Source organism: Bos javanicus, chromosome 10 (assembly GCF_032452875.1).
Source record: "Bos javanicus breed banteng chromosome 10, ARS-OSU_banteng_1.0, whole genome shotgun sequence".
In the NCBI taxonomy this organism is placed as follows: Eukaryota; Metazoa; Chordata; class Mammalia; order Artiodactyla; family Bovidae; genus Bos; species Bos javanicus.
In genome coordinates this window covers 31895453-31912359 of record NC_083877.1, presented here as the reverse complement: position 1 = coordinate 31912359, position 16907 = coordinate 31895453, and the positions used below count along the sequence as shown (strand labels likewise).

Here is a 16907-nt window from a genome sequence, read left to right as displayed (position 1 = left end):
CAGTACTCTTGCCTGGAAAATTCCATGAACATAGGAGCCTGGCAGTCTAGAGTCCACGGGGCTGAAAAGAATTGGATATGACTGAACGACTGAGTACACACACACACACACACACACACACACAAGAACCTACTATACAGCACAGGGAACTCTACTCAGAGCTCTGTGGTGACCTAAGTGGGAAGGGGATCCAAAAAAGAGGGCATATACATATATATATATGTGTGTGTGTGCGCATATATATATATATATGTATTATATATATATACATAGTATAGCTGACTCACTTTGCTGTACAGCAGAAACTAACACAACATTGTAAAGTAACTATACTCCAATAAAAATTTAAAAAATAAAAGTGTCAGGTTTTAACATTTCCAGTTATTCTGTCTTAGGCACTGATCACGTTACATGACCGTTTTCTAAGCGGGAGGAATCAATCCAAACCTTGAGATGCCCATTTTGCCACCAATCCAAAAGCACATCATGGATGCCAGTATCAGCTAAGGACTATATTTTCACCCTAATTTGCTAAAAGCTGGCTTCCTATTATACTGGGGTTAAAGAAAAACACTTTGGAAATCTAGAAAATAAGGAGGCTGGTTTAGATAAAGTCTTTTCCGTTTCTAACACTGAGGCTATTATAACCACAGATACTATCACAACACACTAACAAAGTAATGCTCAAAATTCTCCAAGTGAGGCTTCAACAGTATGTGAACCAAGAACGTGCAGATGCACAAGCTGGTTTTAGAAAAGGCAGAGGAACCAGAGATCAAATTGTCAACATCCGTTAGATCACAGAAAAAGAAAGAAAGTTCCAGAAAAACATCTACTTCTGCTCTACTGAATATGCCAAAGCCTTTGTGTGGATCACCTCAAACTGTGGAAAATTCTGAAAGAGATGGGAATAGCAGACCACCTGACCTGCCTCCTGAGAAAACTGTATGCAGGTTAGGAAGCAACAGTTAGAACCAGACACGGAACAAGAGACTGGTTCCAAATTGGGAAAGGAGTATATCACCCTGCTTATTTAACTTTTATGAAGAGTACATCACGTGAAATGCCGGGCTGGATGAAGCACAAGCTGGAATCAAGATTGCCAGGAGAAATATCAATAACCTCATATATGCAGATGACACCACCCTTATGGCAGAAAGAGAAGAGGAACTGAAGAGCCTCTTGATGAAAGAGGAGAGTGAAAAAGACGGCTTAAAACTCAACATTCAAAAAACTAAGATCACAGCATTCGGTCCCATCACTTCACGTCAAATAGATGGGGAAACAGTGGAAACAGCAACAGACTTTATTTTCTTGGGTACCAAAATCACTGCAGATTGTGACTGCAGCTATGAAATTAAAAGATGCTTACTCCTTAGAAGAAAAGCTATGACCTATCTAGACAGCATATTAAAAAGCAGAGACATTACTTTGCCAACAAAGGTCCATCTAGTCAAAGCTATGGTTTTTCCAATAGTCATGTATGGATGTGAGAGTTGGACTATAAAGAAAGCTGAGTGCCAAAGAATTGATGCTCTTGAACTGTGGTGTTAGAGAAAACTCTTGAGAGTCCCTCGGACTGCAAGGAGATCAAACCAGTAAATCCTAAAGGAAATCAACACTGAATATTCACTGGAAAAACTGATGCTGAAGCTGAGGCTCCAATACTTTGGCCACCTGATGCGAAGAACTGACTCACTGGAAAAGACCCTGAGGTTGGGCAAGATTGAAGGCAGGAGGTGAAAGGGATGAGTGAGGATGAGACGGTTGGATGGAATCAATGACTTGATGGACATGAGTTTGAGCAAGCTCTGGGAGCTGGTGATGGACAAGGAAGCCTGCCATGCTGCAGCCCATGGGGTTGCAAAGCACCAGACATGACTGAGCAACTGATCTGAACGGAACCATTGCAACAAGCATCCTTAAATCAACAATGATAACAGTAAAAGCAGCAGCAAAATTAATTCAACACAGTACCAGGAACTGCCTAATCATTTCTTATGTACTAACTTATGTCAAGTTCCTAAGAATCCCGTTTTATAAACAAGGACACTGAGGCACCAAGGTCACCAGCAAGTAAGTCATGAAGCCAGAATTCAGATGTCTATTTCCAAAGCCAAGTTCTTTAAACCAATATAAAAAACTGCCTCTACAACAAAAGACTCAATGGCCTCCTGGAGTTCACAATAATAGGGTTTTGCTTCCTATCGATTTATACAATAATTAACCATAAACAGAGAGAGCTAAATAAACCACCCAAGGTCGATCACAAGCCATGACAACTCTGCCAAACTCAATACCACCAGGCCAGACCACAGGTGTGGGCCCAGCCCCACATAGAATATGTACATTCTGAAATACACATATGCTTGCCTAATGTTGATTGTATTTTCAAATAAAACTTCTGTTTTAGTTGTATGCTGTCATTTTATTACTGGTACTTTGGACTTCGAAAAGAAATACTCATATGAACATGCGATAATTAAGTCTTTACAAAACTGTACTATGTCAAATGGTAATCAGTTGGCTATCTCCCCCCATTCCATTGTTTTTCATTACAACTGCAGAGATGTTTATTTTCCTTTTTATATTGGAATAGTTGCCAAATGAAGAGGTAACAACTAAGCTTGAAGTCTCTCTTAAAATAATTTCTGACATCATAAACCCTTAGGTATACCATGGGAGTATTTCTAAATTCCTATAGAATGAATAATCACTAAATCTAGTCAATGACTCTATTCTGAAAGGGGTTAATTTTTCTAAATGAGACATGTATATAGCTTTGGTTTTATAACCAAGCGGCATTTTTTTTTTAGGTCTGTTCAATCAAATGTCCATTACAATATGATTCATAACACCTACAATATACTAGGTACTGACTGGAATTCTAGTTCCCATAATAACCATGGTGGGGGAAAAATTATGTATCCTCTTTTCGGATCCAAAAAAAAAAAAAAAGCCAAGGGTGGAGGTAAGGGGAAAGAAAGTCCAACATTCACAAAAATATTATAAGAATCAGTTAGGTACAGATATATGTGTTATGAGCTCTTTCTAGGAAAAAAGCTATAAAAGTCACAGCAAACTGGGTAAAGAAAATTCTAGAAAAGATATGCCACAGGGCCATAGTGTGTAATGCAAAGGTCTCAAATTGCTGATGGCATGCAGTGGTGCAGAGGCTTAAGAAGTGCCTTATATAGATAGATAGCCGCTGGGAAGCTGCTTACAGAGTACAGCATAGGGAGTTCAGCTTGGTGCTCTGTGATGACATGGAGAGAGGGGAAGTGGGGCGGGGAGAAAGAAAGAGGTTCAAGAAGGAGGGGATACACACACACACACACACACAGCTGATTCACTGTGTTGTACAGCAAAAACTTACACAATATTGTAAAGCAACTATACCCCAATGAAAAATAAAATAAATGTCTTTGGTGAAACTGGGGAGAGACGGGTAAGATGAGGTTTGCACAGTAGCCAATTTTGGTGGCGTCAACACGCCTACTATGGCTGATGCAAGGTCACATCGTACAGAGTGGAGAAAAGATGATTGCAATTCGCTCTCATGAGCTGGAAAGAGCCAACTCCAGCACCCGTGGGCTGCAGGCCAAATTCAGCCCACAGACTTAGTTTGGCCAGGAAACTGTTGGCCCACAGAGTGCTTTTTCAAAATTCAAACAAATTGACAAGATTTAAAATTCAGGATTTTTTTTTTTTTTTTTTTTTTCCTGAAAAATCAGATCTAGAGCTGCTTCCTAGAGAACAGAAGCCCTGGCAGTCTTAGGCCCACATTCCGACATGGCAGCGGAGGGCTGGCTAAGGCTGCGGCCGTCCTGTCCGTGCACACAACTGTCCCTTCACTTTGCCACCACCCCAACCAGGCCAGAGCACTCCTTCACTCCTTGCTGATACCAGCCTGGCCTGCCAGACTTCCAGGGCAGTTGGTGATCTTTATCTAAAGAGTATGAAAGGAGAGTTTTGCCTCCAGGTGTGTAATTCTGGTCAAGTTCTCCTCAGTTTCTGCCTCTCTTAACACTAACCAATTTGACTAGACGATCTCTAGTTATGATCTCAGTCCAACACTCTCTAAGTCACTGCATCTGAAATAATGAGAGAGTTATGCAGATCCCTCAGGAGATGCTTTTGTGATCAGCACATGATCAGTTCTAAACATGCCCACCAAAGTGCAGATAAAGATTCAAAATGTTATGATGCATGCATGCTTGGTTGCTCAGTCGTGTCCAACTTTTTGTGACCCCATGGACTGTAGCCCACCAAGCTCCTCTGTCCATGGGATTTTCCAGCAAGAATACTGGAGTGGGTTGCCATGCCCTCTTCCAGGGGACCTTCCCGACCCAGGGATGAAACCTAAATCTCCTGCATTGGCAAGCAGATTCTTTTACCGCTGAGCAAACTGGGAAGCCCAAAAATGTTACGAACTGGATGTTAAATGTATTTTTACAATAATATATATTTTAGCTGCCCTCAGGAAGTAAGAATCTAGGTAATGTTAGCTGTGTCCGTTAGCTGCCCTCAGGAAGTAAGAATCTAGGTAATGTTAGCTGCGTCCGTTAAGACATGATGTTTGTGAGCTATCTGTTACATCTAGGCTACAAGGGTCTGTGAAGTTTTCAATGCTATACACAACCAAGAGTCTTTCTTGCAACACTCAATCCATTTAGTGTCTTAGCTAAATGGACTGGGGATATAAGAAAGACTCTTGAAGTACAAGTGAATTTCAAATTTTATTAGCTTTCTCTATCAACAGTATCAGCAAAAACAAAAAGCAGTGTAACATACCTTAAACAAAAGATGGTATCAGCTTGGAAGAGTTTTAGACAGAAGCAAAAAATTGAAAAAAAAAAAATCACCAGTCTAATTTCATGTATGATTATAGTAAGATGCTTTTAAATGATGTTTTAGTCTCTCACATTCCACCTACGAAAGAGGTCACCTACAAAGAGCCTTAGTCCCCAACAAGTCTTAGACACTCATAAGTTATGGAATCTTTGGGGGCTAAGGTGTGGCCCAAGCTTGAGTGACAGACCACAAAGCGTTTCACCCTGCATTTCTATGTGTCCTGAAGCTGGAGCTGGGTACCCACAGCAGTCTTAAATGAAACACACCCAGTTCTGACTTTTTGAGAGTGATCACAAATATACATGACAAACACTATTCCCTAAACTTGCTGAGGGTCAATCTGAATTTTCCATGACCCTAGGCTGATGTGGGGAGCAGCATGTTAGTTGGCTGAGAAGTGAGTTTAACTTAATTAAAAAGTACATGACAAACTTTAGAGACCTTTGCCATTCTCTGCGGTGCCAGCAGTGTATTTGGGGATTTTCAAAAGTTGTAAATGATAACTCTTCTTAATATCAAGAGTTGATAACACTTGTAAATATCAAGTGTCTTTTTCCATTATGGTTTCCTCAGAGAAGGCAATGGCACCTCACTCCAGTACTCTTGCCTGGAAAATCCCATGGATGGAGGAGCTTGGTAGGCTCCAGTCCATGGGGTCTCGAAGAGTTGGGCACGACTGAGTGACTTCACTTTCACTTTTCACTTTCATGCATTGGAAAAGGAAATGGCAACCCACTCCAGTGTTCTTGCCCGGAGAGTCCCAGGGACAGAGGAGCCTAATGGGCTGCCGTCTATGGAGTCGCACAGAGTCGGACACGACTGACGCAACTTAGCAGCAGCAGCAGCAGCAGCAGGACTATACACTCCATGGAATTCTCCAGGCCAGAAAACTGGAGTGAGGAGCCTTTCCCTTCTCCACGGGATCTTCCCAACCCAGGGATCGAGCCCAGGTCTCCTGCATTGCGGGCGGATTCTTTACCAGCTGAACCACAAGGGAAGCCCAGGGCAACCTAAGAAAAAGCCTGAGCTTCACACAGAATTGCCCCAACTCCCATGAGCCAGCACTCAGCCAAGGAAAGATCCCGTTCTTATGTATTACACTGAACATCAGTATCAAGACACATGAATCCACCCTACTTTTTCCTCTACTTGTATTGCTTTGTTACAAAATATTTATTCCCATGGTGTTGAAGTTATTTCTCTTAAGTTTAACTGATTTCAAACATTTTTAGCAACTGAATCTCAATGTTTAAAACACATTAAAAAAAAAAGTCCTGAGATATTTTAACATTTTACTTTGGATGGAAAATGACAGAGCTCTTGATTATTTTAATGAGACTGCGGGTTTTATCATAAGGTCACAGTTTGAACACCACACTGGGTTAAAAAAAGGAAAACAAAAAACTTATTTGCTGTCTTGAAGGCACAGAAAGATCACACCTCAGTAAAGAGAAGGCGCTTGAAAAAGCTGACACTGTCAACTGGATCACTGTTCTTTGGCAAAAAGGAAATTCTGGTTCATAAGGAAGCATTATTAACTCTTAAATATGTTATCAAGATGCCTCCTGAAAGGTAGGGATGGAGAAAAAAAGAAAAGTAGAGGCAAGAATAAGTTCCCCAGAGTGGCCAGAAAAGGGCTGGATTCATGACCACCCATGTGCCATATTAATCCGTCATGCACAGGTAGCTCCATGCTGGTTCCAAACCCATGGACCAAACCCTCCTGGATGCAGCTGTCTGTCTGCTCCCCTAAGACACCGAGACTTGTCATTCAGTGAGAAACTGTGGCCAACCCCCTTTCCTGTGTTCATCACAGTATACCAGCTCTCCAAAGCAGCAATTTGAAACCAGAATGTCCAAAACAATCACTCGAAGACATTTCCCTTCAAGAAAAAGACAACCAAAAATAAAAGAAAGGAAAATTTATTCTTTACCTGTCTCCCACATGATTTTCATACCAGTACCTGACTTTAATATGTTAAGGTCACTTTTCATGCTTACTCTGAAGAAGGGGTTTTATATCGGTTGTTTGCTTTTTTAAGGAAAATTCAACCAATATGGCAAAATTGCACAAAATGTGTAATAAAAACATAATGGGAAATTCAGTCAACATTTGTTGAAAGTCAAATAATAAAACATTATTACCCTATACATCTATTGAACATTTTTCTCCTAGGGAAATATATAATTCCTTTTTATTGTACCAGCAAACATTCCAGGATCAGTTATTACTTAGTAGACTGAAGTCGGATGCCTGAATATAGACTTAAAAATGAAGTCAATAATCTAATAACATAAAAGTCTCCCCCTCAAACTAATAAGAAATATTGTCAGCATGTAGGTTCTTCTCTGGATAACACTATATGAGGTTTTCTTCAAATACTCCTTTGCAGGAATTCAAGTTCATATCACTTTTATAACTATGCACATGTAAAGTGGCACAAATACCTGATAAAAGTTAAGCACTTCTTCAGAAACTGATGATGCCATATACTTAACAAAATAGGCTTCCAGAAGAGTCTTTTTCCCTGAAAGATCAGTTGGTAAAGAATCCGCCTGCAATGCAGGAGACCCCGGTTCAATTCCTGGGTCGGAAAGATCTGCTGGAGAAGGGACAGGCTACCCCCACTCCAGTATTCTTGGGCTTCCCTTGTGGCTCAGCTGGTAAAGAATCCACCTGCAATGCAGGAGACCTTGGGTTCAATCCTCGTGTTGGGAAGATCCCCTTGGAGAAGGGAAAGGCTACCCAGTCCAGAGTGACTTTCACTTTCACTTTTTCACAAATACAGCAACAAAATAAAAACTTGAAATCTTACAGAGTAAAAAAGCATGTTTTTAAAGATGACTAAAGGAAACACATAAAATAATCATATTCTTAGGCCAATTTCTTTCTCAATTTGCAGTAATGATCAAAACAGAAATATTCCTAAATATAAGTATTATTTTTGAAAGTCATATAAATTAATTATATTTCCTTGGCAAAAACACTAAAAGAATTTCCAGTTCAATAAAAGGCTGACGTTTTCTCCCTTTATGAGCTATTCTCACTCATGACTCTGGAACCCAGGTACACCGTAACATTATCAGAAGTATAGAAAATTGACCACCAATTGAGTACCAACTTTCAATTCAATTGAGAGAACTAGGTCAATAGAAACAATCTTCCAATTTCAGCAAAACCAAGCCCTGTACTTGGTTTTCACTTATACTTTCAATAAGTGAAAGTGAAAATCACTCAGTCATGTCCCACTCTTTGTGACACCATGAGTGGTGTCACATTAAAGCTACACGGACTGTAGCTTGCCAGGCTCCTCTGTCTATGGAATTCTCTAGACAAGAATAATGGAGGGGTAGCCATTCCTTTCTTCAGGGGATCTTCCCAACTCAGGAATTGAGTGCAGGTCTCCCACATTACAAGCAGATTCTTTACAGTCTGAGCCAGGAGGGAAGCCCATACCTTCAATGTGCTGCTATCATTCTAAAAAAGTCAGTGACTCTAGGTTTAAAAGTTGTTATTGTTGTTGTTGTTTTAATGGTATTACATATTGCTATAAAAGATATAAGGCAAGTTTCTGATATATGAGCCATATTCAACTAATGATCAAATCTATGTGTCCAAAGGCATACCATCAACTGATCCATATTAAAGCAAATTTGCATCTTCTATGTTTCAAAAGTTACTAGCTAGACATTTCTTCTACTGTAGGCCATTTACTAAATTCTAATAATAACAGTAATCATACCACCTATTAAATACTTATAGAACCTCTATACTATACTAACTGTTTCTGTTTCACATGCCTCATTTCACTTAATCCTCACAGCAGCCTTAAGGAATTGAAGAGGGAGAGGAAGAATCTGTAGTGAGACCCTGCCTGGGTTTGAATCCTGGTTCTCTTACTTCCCAGCTGTGGAGCTTTATTCCTCCTTTTACAGATGGGCTTCCCTGGTGGCTCAGAGGTAAAGAATTGGCCGGCAATGCAGAAGACCTGCAGAAGATGTGGGTTCGATCCCTGGAGAAGGAAACAGCAACCCGCTCCAGAATTCTTGCCTGGAAAACCCCATGGACAGAGGGGAGCCTGGCGGGTTACAGTCCTTGAGGCTGCAAAGAGTCATACTGAGTGACTGAACAACAACAACTATGCCTCAGATAAAAAGAGGCAGAGCCCAGTCATTTCCCAAGAACAAATTGTTACAGGAAGCAAAAAGAATGAAATACAAGATTTCCTATGGGAAAAGTTGACAGGTTAAAATGCATGGGGAAGGAGGAAAGGGGAAGGGGGTCTTCAGAAAAGGACAACTATAACCAACCAATAGTAGCATCAAATGAAGCTAGGCGACTTAGTAGCTCAGTCATGTCTGACTGTTTGTGACGCCATGGACTGTAGCCCTCCAGGATCCTCCGTCCATGAAATTTTCCAGGCAAGAGTACTGGAGTGGGTTGCCATTCCCTTCTCCAAGGAATCTTTCTGATCCAGGGATGGATCAAAAACTACTATCTTTTTGATAGTAATTTGTCAATAAACATCAAAATCCTTCAAAATATAAATATCCTTTAGTTTGAAACTGCTAACAGTTGTTAAAGTGAGGCTGATGGGCCCCTAGAGTCCCTGTCAATTCAGTTCAGTCGCTCAGTCGTGTCCGACTCTGCGACCCCATGAATCACAGCATGCCAGGCCTCCCTGTCCATCACCAACTCCCGGAGTTCACTCAAACTCACGTCCATCAAGTTGGTGATGTCATCCAGCCATCTCATCCTCTGTCGTCCCCTTCTCCTCCTGCCCCCAATCCCTCCCAGCATCAGGGTCTTTTCCGATGAGTCAACTCTTCGCATGAGGTGGCCAAAGTATTGGAGTTTCAGCTTTAGCATCAGTCCTTCCAAAGAACACCCAGGACTGATCTCCTTTAGGATTGACTGGTTGGATCTCCTTGCAGTCCTAGGGACTCTCAAAAGTCTTCTCCAACACCATAGTTCAAAAGCATCAATTCTTCAGCGCTCAGCCTTCTTCACAGTCCAACTCTCACATTCATACGTGACCATTGGAAAAGCCATAGCCTTGACTAGACGGACCTTTGTTGGCAATGTCTCTGCTTTTGAATATGCTATCTAGGTTGGTCATAATTTTCCTTCCAAGGAGTAAGCGTCTTTTAATTTCATGGCATCACCATCTGCAGTGATTTTGGAGCCCCCAAAAATAAAGTCTGACACTGTTTCCACTGTTTCCCCATCTATTTCCCATGAAGTGATGGGACCAGATGCCATGATCTTCGTTTTCTGAATGTTGAGCTTTAAGCCAACTTTTTCACTCTCCTCTTTCACTTTCATCAAGAGGCTTTTGAGTTCCTCTTCATTTTCTGCCATAAGGGTAGTCATCTGCATATCTGAGGTTATTGATATTTCTCCCGGCAATCTTGATTCCAGCTTGTCCTTCTTCCAGCCCAGAGTTTCTCATGATGTACTCTGAATATAAGTTAAATAAGCAGGGTGACACTATACAGCCTTGATGTACTCCTTTTCCTATTTGGAACCAGTCTCTTGTTCCATGTCCAGTTCTAACTGTTGCTTCCTGACCTGCATTAGTTTGAAACTGCTGCTGCTGCTGCTGCTGCTAAGTCGCTTCAGTTGTGTCCGACTCTGTGCGACCGCATAGACGGCAGCCCACCAGGCTCCCCCATCCCTGGGATTCTCCAGGCAAGAACACTGGAGTGGGTTGCCATTTTCTTCTCCAATTCGTGAAAGTGAAAAGTGAAAGTGAAGTGCTCAGTCGTGTCAACTGCTCACGGTTGTTAAAGTGAGGCTGATGGACCCCTAGAGTCCCTCTCAAAGGTCTACAAGGTCAAAACTATTTTTACAGAAACAGTAAGACTTGATTTGCCTTTTCTTCTGTGTGACATTAGAACTGATGGTGCAAAAAGAATGGTGGCCAAAACTGTCAGCTCCTGAGCACAAACCAAGGCTGGACACAACTGGCCTAGGAGTCTCATGCTTGCAGGAAGAAAGAAAGCCAGTTTCACATAAGAATATCTTAAGATTCACTTATTAATTTTATTAGATCTCAACTCTAGATACACATCCTCTTAACATTCTGTATAACAAAATAAGAGGTAAACCAGAAGCACGTCTACTGCATATCGAAGCATGATGACTATCTGAAGGGGAAGCATCTGTATGACTGTTTCAGAGCTGAACTAGGTGCCCTTTCCATGGAACACCATTTATTCTTGGATGAATGATGAACAAACTACCATTATTCACATTTGGGTATCTGGCAGGCATTTTCTCAAAAATAAACATGAGCCTGTCACTTCAAGAGAAACAACCAATAGTGTTTGTTGCCAATGAAAAAACTGAGCTTTCAAGGGGAAACTCAAATATTGGAAAACTGTGCATCCATCACCATAAGTGTTACAGCTTCAAATCCTACAGACTTTTCTGATGAAATCAGTGGGGATATTAACAAATGTGATTGTTTTAGATGCTGTGTAATGATGACAACATTTAGAAGATTTGCATAACTCACAACCAATATTTTGCAAATGAACAGTGCATGATGATAAGAACTATGCATGGGTGAAAGATCCACTCTAAGTTCAAGACTGGCCAAAAAGTTCTATAATATGGTTTCACTTTCCACATTGCAATTAACTTCTAAGAAAAACACCACTTGTTGGGTATTATGTAGTAACAAAAATAGTTTTCCAATTACATTTTTGTCTAAGGCCAGAATGTCTTCATATTCTTTAATCAAGATAGCATATCACAAGTTGAATGCCGAAGCAGACAGATCTTGTTTCTATTAAGACAGGTATTAAAGAGATTTGCAAAAGTGTAAAATGAGGCCATTTTTCTCACTAGCTTTTTTAAATTATGGTTATTAATCTTTAACATAAATAAGCAATTTTTAAAATTTCTCAGGTTTAATTTACATTTTGGTAAATATCAACAGATAAATCCCATGTAAACAGTTTTCTGGGGTCCTCAGTACTTCTTTAGAGTTTGAAGAGACCAAAAGTTTGAAAACCGATATGGTCGTTCCCAATTCTTGAGATTCTAAAGTATTAACAGGAAAACAAGCAGTCTTGGCATGATATAAATACAGAAATAATATCAGAAAATTAGAAAAACAAAACTCTTGATGTCCAGCAAGTACATCTAGAATGTGGATATTATTAGTTATTTGAAATAAATTATAAGGACTTTTTAAAGATGAGAAATGCTTACAATATGTTAAATGTGAAAAAAAGGACCTATAAACTATATTAGCAGAGAAAGTATTGCACAGAGAAAAAAGACTAGAAATATTTTAAAAATATATTAACAAATTTTCAGAGCTGAAAGATTATGAATATTTTTAAATTTTCTTTACTGAGCATGTACTACTTTTAAAATCAGCAAAGTAAAAATTTTCAGCAATTTTAAAAAGCATTTCAGTACTTTATTTTCAGAATTCAATTTAGGTGAACATTACACAAAAAAATTATTGCTGCTGTTATTAATATTAAAAATAATTAAGGTGGCTTAGTATAGAACTCTGAACTGAAAGTCATGAAACCTGTATTCTAGACTCTTTTGAGCCATCTAATATCTCCAGGCTTTCTGACAAGTCACTTCTTTGAACCACCAGAAATTATCTCTGAGGTCCTTACTTGACTACTCCTCAGGTAAAATGAACTGTCAAATCTAAAGGTTGTTCAAGTCCTTTGCATCCAACTTCTAAAGTAAAACAGTGCTATAGTGCAAACTGAGGCCAACTCTCAAATTACACACTTTACGGAACTCCTACCCATGCTGCTCTTCAATTCCTTCTGCAGACTGGTAGTACAGCTCTCTCAATAAACTTTCCAGTAAAAGAAGAGTTAGTTATACCCTAAATGGTATTTGAAAGAAGCAAAAGTATTTGGAGATACATATCAGATGCCATATCTCAAAAAACGCATATGAGAATAGGCAAGACACATGGTGCCCCAAAGGAATGGGAGTCTTTCCTAAGTGTACTTCATTAATGCACACATGTAGAATCTAGAAAAATGGTACTGATGAACCAATCTGCAGGGCAGGAAGAGAGACGCAGACATAGAGAACAGACTTGGAGTGCTGAGTAGTCCGTGATGCCATCCAGCCATCTCATGTCAGAGTACTGCTGAGGATGAGATGGCTGGATGGCATCACTGCCTCGATGGACGTGAGTCTGAGTGAACTCCGGGAGTTGGTGATGGACAGGGAGGCCTGGCGTGCTGCGATTCATGGGGTCGCAAAGAGTCGGACATGACTGAGCGACTGACCTGAGTGCTGACATAGACACTATCGTGTGTAAAATAGATAGCCAGTGGGAAGCTGCTGTATAACACAGGGAGCCTAACCCAGTGCTCAGTGAGGAATAGGCAGGTAGGATGGGGGAGGGGATGGGAGAGAGGCTATATATATACACATATAGTTGATTCATGTTTTTATACAGCAAAAACACAACATTGTAAAGCAATTACATTCCAATTAAAAAAAAAAGACATAAAATCTTAATAAAAGTAAGAAGAGGTTACCTCTAACGGAGAGAAGGTATTTGCTATGGAAAAGAAAGGAAAAGAATGAGGCAAACAGAAAGAGAAGAGAGGAAAAGAGAGAATCAAAAATACAGTGCTAATATAAGTACTTAACAAGAGCAGAATTATCTAAGTGCATGATGTATCTTAAAATTGCCCAGAAAAATCTATTCCCTGACCAGCCTTCATCCATTCTAACTCTGTCAATTTTGTTCCTTGTTAGCAAATCTGATAAGAATCTTAAAGACTATAAAAGGATAAATTAAATCTGGATAATATTCAAAAGAGATCCCTTCATACTACAGGTTAGGAAAACTGAGTCCTTCAAGGAAAAAACTGAGTCATAAAAGACCTTAAATTTGTACATTACTAATACCAATTATCCAATAATCTCTCTGCTAGAAAACACTTCCTTGATGATGTCAAAGACAAGGAAGCTCATGGTGTTCAGTGCCACAGAGTAAAATGGAATAAATTTGGATTTGGCTTTAAAACAGAATAAAGGTAAACAAACACTCTATACTTTAAACATGGGACAAGTACCCTTCTGGTCCTGGATTGGTTCTTTAATGTCAGGGCCTCAGTTTATAGGTCTTTAAAATAAGGAAATCTATAACATATATTTGCTAAAGTCCCTTCTTAGAAAGTTGGATAAGCCTAAAAATCATTGGAAAAAAGACATGCGCAGGGAGAAAGGAAGTATGAAATACACCTGAAACGTGTATCCAATGTTGTTGTTACTGTTCAGTCGCTCAGTCGTGTCCGACTCTTTGCAACCCCACGGACTGCAGCACACCAGGCTTCCCTGTCCTTCACCATCTCCTGGAACTTGCTCAAACTCATGTCCATTGAATTGGTGATGCCATTCAACCATCTCATCCTCTGTTATCCCCTCTCTCGTCCTCTGCCATCCCCCATCTGTGCATCCATATGGTTGCTTGACGCAACAGTAGAATCCGTAGGGTACCAGTCTCTGACTGGCTTGGAACACTTGAGGTCACTTTGTCGCAGCAGAGAGCCACAGTCAACCAGAAGACTCCCCTTTAGGCTTGTACTTGTTTCAAGAGGCCAATTAAAAGTGTCCTCCATTTTCATCTTTTGAATCTACAATTCATATTTCCACTTTGAGAGAGCCCTGCCACCTGTCATTCATTCCTAGAATCTGTCAATTCAATTTGTCACTAGACATTAAAGCAAGGAGGCCTCCCTGGTGGATCAAGGGTAAAGAATCTGCCTGCCAATGCAGGAGATGCAGTTCGATCCCTGGGAGGGGAAGATCCACTGGAGAAGGAAATAACAACCCACTCAAGTACTCTTGCCTGGAGAATTCCATGGACAGAGGAACCTGGCAGGCTACACAGTCCATGGGGTTGCAAAGAGTAGGTCACGACTTAGCAACTGAACAACAATAACAAATTTATGCAGCACCTACTTATGTGCACCCATCAACTAGCAAAATCCAAGTTTTCAACCAACATTTGTTGATTTGAACTTAATTGCATGGCCTTGGAAGGCTGCCTGGGATTCATCCATTAAGACTCTCCTATAAGGCTGGTCAAAGAAGAAACCTTTTTGAATCCCTGATCGCCTAACAACTGACACTCGTGTTCCTCCCCAGTTATGTGTGACACGTGGTTCCTAAGCACCGGCTGGGCTGCCAGGCACAGCTGCTGCAGGCAAAAGGGCTCTGTGAGGGGCGAGATGGGCACTTACCTGGGGAACCTCTGCTTCAGCTTCCTCAGGCTCTGCCTGGTAGGCGGCACAGACACTAGGCACTGGGCTATCTCGTCGTACTGGGCTTTGGTCAGTATCATGTTGGGCCAGGGACAGGGAGATGATAAGGGAAAGTAAAAAGAACACCCTTGTCTCGAGCAGTCTTGCTGTTGACAGACGAGGGTGCGTACACAGCAGCACAGCGCTGTGTCCCCGACTTCCTGGGCCCCTAACCCCCTGCACCCCTGGGTGCACAAGCCTAGACTTCACCAGGCACCTCCGCGGCGGGAGGCGGGCTGTGGACAGACTGCCCTTTCTCGGCTTTCTGAGCAGCCGCAGTGAGCCCAGCCGAAGGCAGCTAGCCGCCATGTCAGTTAAGGGCAAGCCAACCAGGAAATAACGGCCGCAGGCAGAGGTGGCGCCTAAATCTCTAAGGGGAGGTCCCTGGGCATGGCCCACCTGGGATTAACGTGGGAGGCTCTTGGCTTTAATACCTTCCCTGTTGCCAGAAGCCAGGGAGTCCTGGCGCATTGATCAGGCAGCAGGGCTCACATGAGTCCGGAAAAACGTCTGCCAGGGCGCGCGATTTGAACACGCATCCAACGCTTCCAAACGCGCACGTTTAACCGCAGGTCCAATCGGAGACAGGCCTGCAAAGAAACACGCCTTCTCTCAGCGAAGGACTCTTTGCGTCCTGGAAGCCTGAGAGGAGAAGCTGTAAAACCGCAAACCAACCCACTGAGATCGTCATAGACTTAACAGCTTGGCTTGTGTTGAGGGAAGTAAAAAAACTTGTGCAGCTCACGAGGAACACTCCCTCTTTGCTGGGAAAAAGGCTAGAAAACAAAACCCACATCATCAAAGAGTAAAGAATGACTGCAGTAAAGAATATGACATTCATTCCTCACAATTAGGTGCTCAAGAACTGAAATAATTTCTTATTCATTTGCGAATTCCCAGTTCTCAAAAAATAGTAGGCGTTCAGTAAATATTTGGAGAAATAAGTCAGTGGAAGAATTTATCTGTTTTGTGTATGTGTTATGGGGTGGATCTCAGCTTGCCCGAGGCCATTGATTAGGACATTAGCCCCTCTAATCCATTTAAAATAAATAAATCTACTTGGTTCTTAGAAGGTCATGTGTTATGTTTGTTTTCAAATTTTAACATTTTATATGACAAAGTGTTTAGATATTATAGAATGTGTAAATGGTTATTTTGTTGTTGTTGTTGTCCATTTTTAAATCTGGAATAAGACCTGGGTTAGAAGTTTAGCTTAGATATGCCTCCTTAGATAAATTCTTTACCCTGACTAAGCCTCAATTCCTTTGTCTGTAAAACTGATTTTTAATTCATGGGGTTATTTGTAAGATTAAATAAGATAGTACAGTGAATGGATTCCTTAGCTTCCAGCAGATAGTCTATGGAAGATGAATAGTTGTTCAGCAGCTTGCTGCTACTGCTAAGTCACTTCAGTCGTGTCTGACTCTGTGAGACCCCCATAGATGGCAGCCCATCAGGCTCCCCCGTCCCTGGGATTCTCCAGGCAAGAACACTGGAGCGGGTTGCCATTTCCTTCTCCAATGCATGGAAATGAAAAGTGAAAGTGAAGTCGCTCAGTCGTGTCCGACTCTTAGCGACCCCATGGACTGCAGCCTACCAGGCTCCTCTGTCCATGGGATTTTCCAGGCAAGGGTACTGGAGTGGGGTGCCATCGCCGGCTTAGTCATGTCCAACTCTTTGTGACCCCATGGGCTGCAGCACACCAGGCTTCCCTGTCCTTCACCATCTCCCAGACCTTGCTC

At 41.3% G+C, this 16907-nt stretch overlaps 1 protein-coding gene across 7 annotated transcripts in view; it reads right to left on the bottom strand.

Moving 5' to 3' along the window:
- CDIN1 (CDAN1 interacting nuclease 1) overlaps positions 1–15914 on the bottom strand; it is a 235312-nt gene extending 219398 nt beyond the window's left edge. For 3 of the 7 annotated variants that reach the window (XM_061430702.1, XM_061430698.1, XM_061430699.1), the window contains exon 1: positions 15106–15914. In XM_061430702.1, the coding sequence (XP_061286686.1) occupies positions 15106–15206 (101 nt within the window). In that variant the 5' untranslated portion in view covers positions 15207–15914. The remainder of the gene's footprint in view (positions 1–15105) is intronic. The other 4 variants (XR_009739083.1, XM_061430701.1, XM_061430700.1 and 1 more) reach the window with 4 other exon arrangements.
- Between the last annotated feature and the right edge of the window lie 993 nt (positions 15915–16907).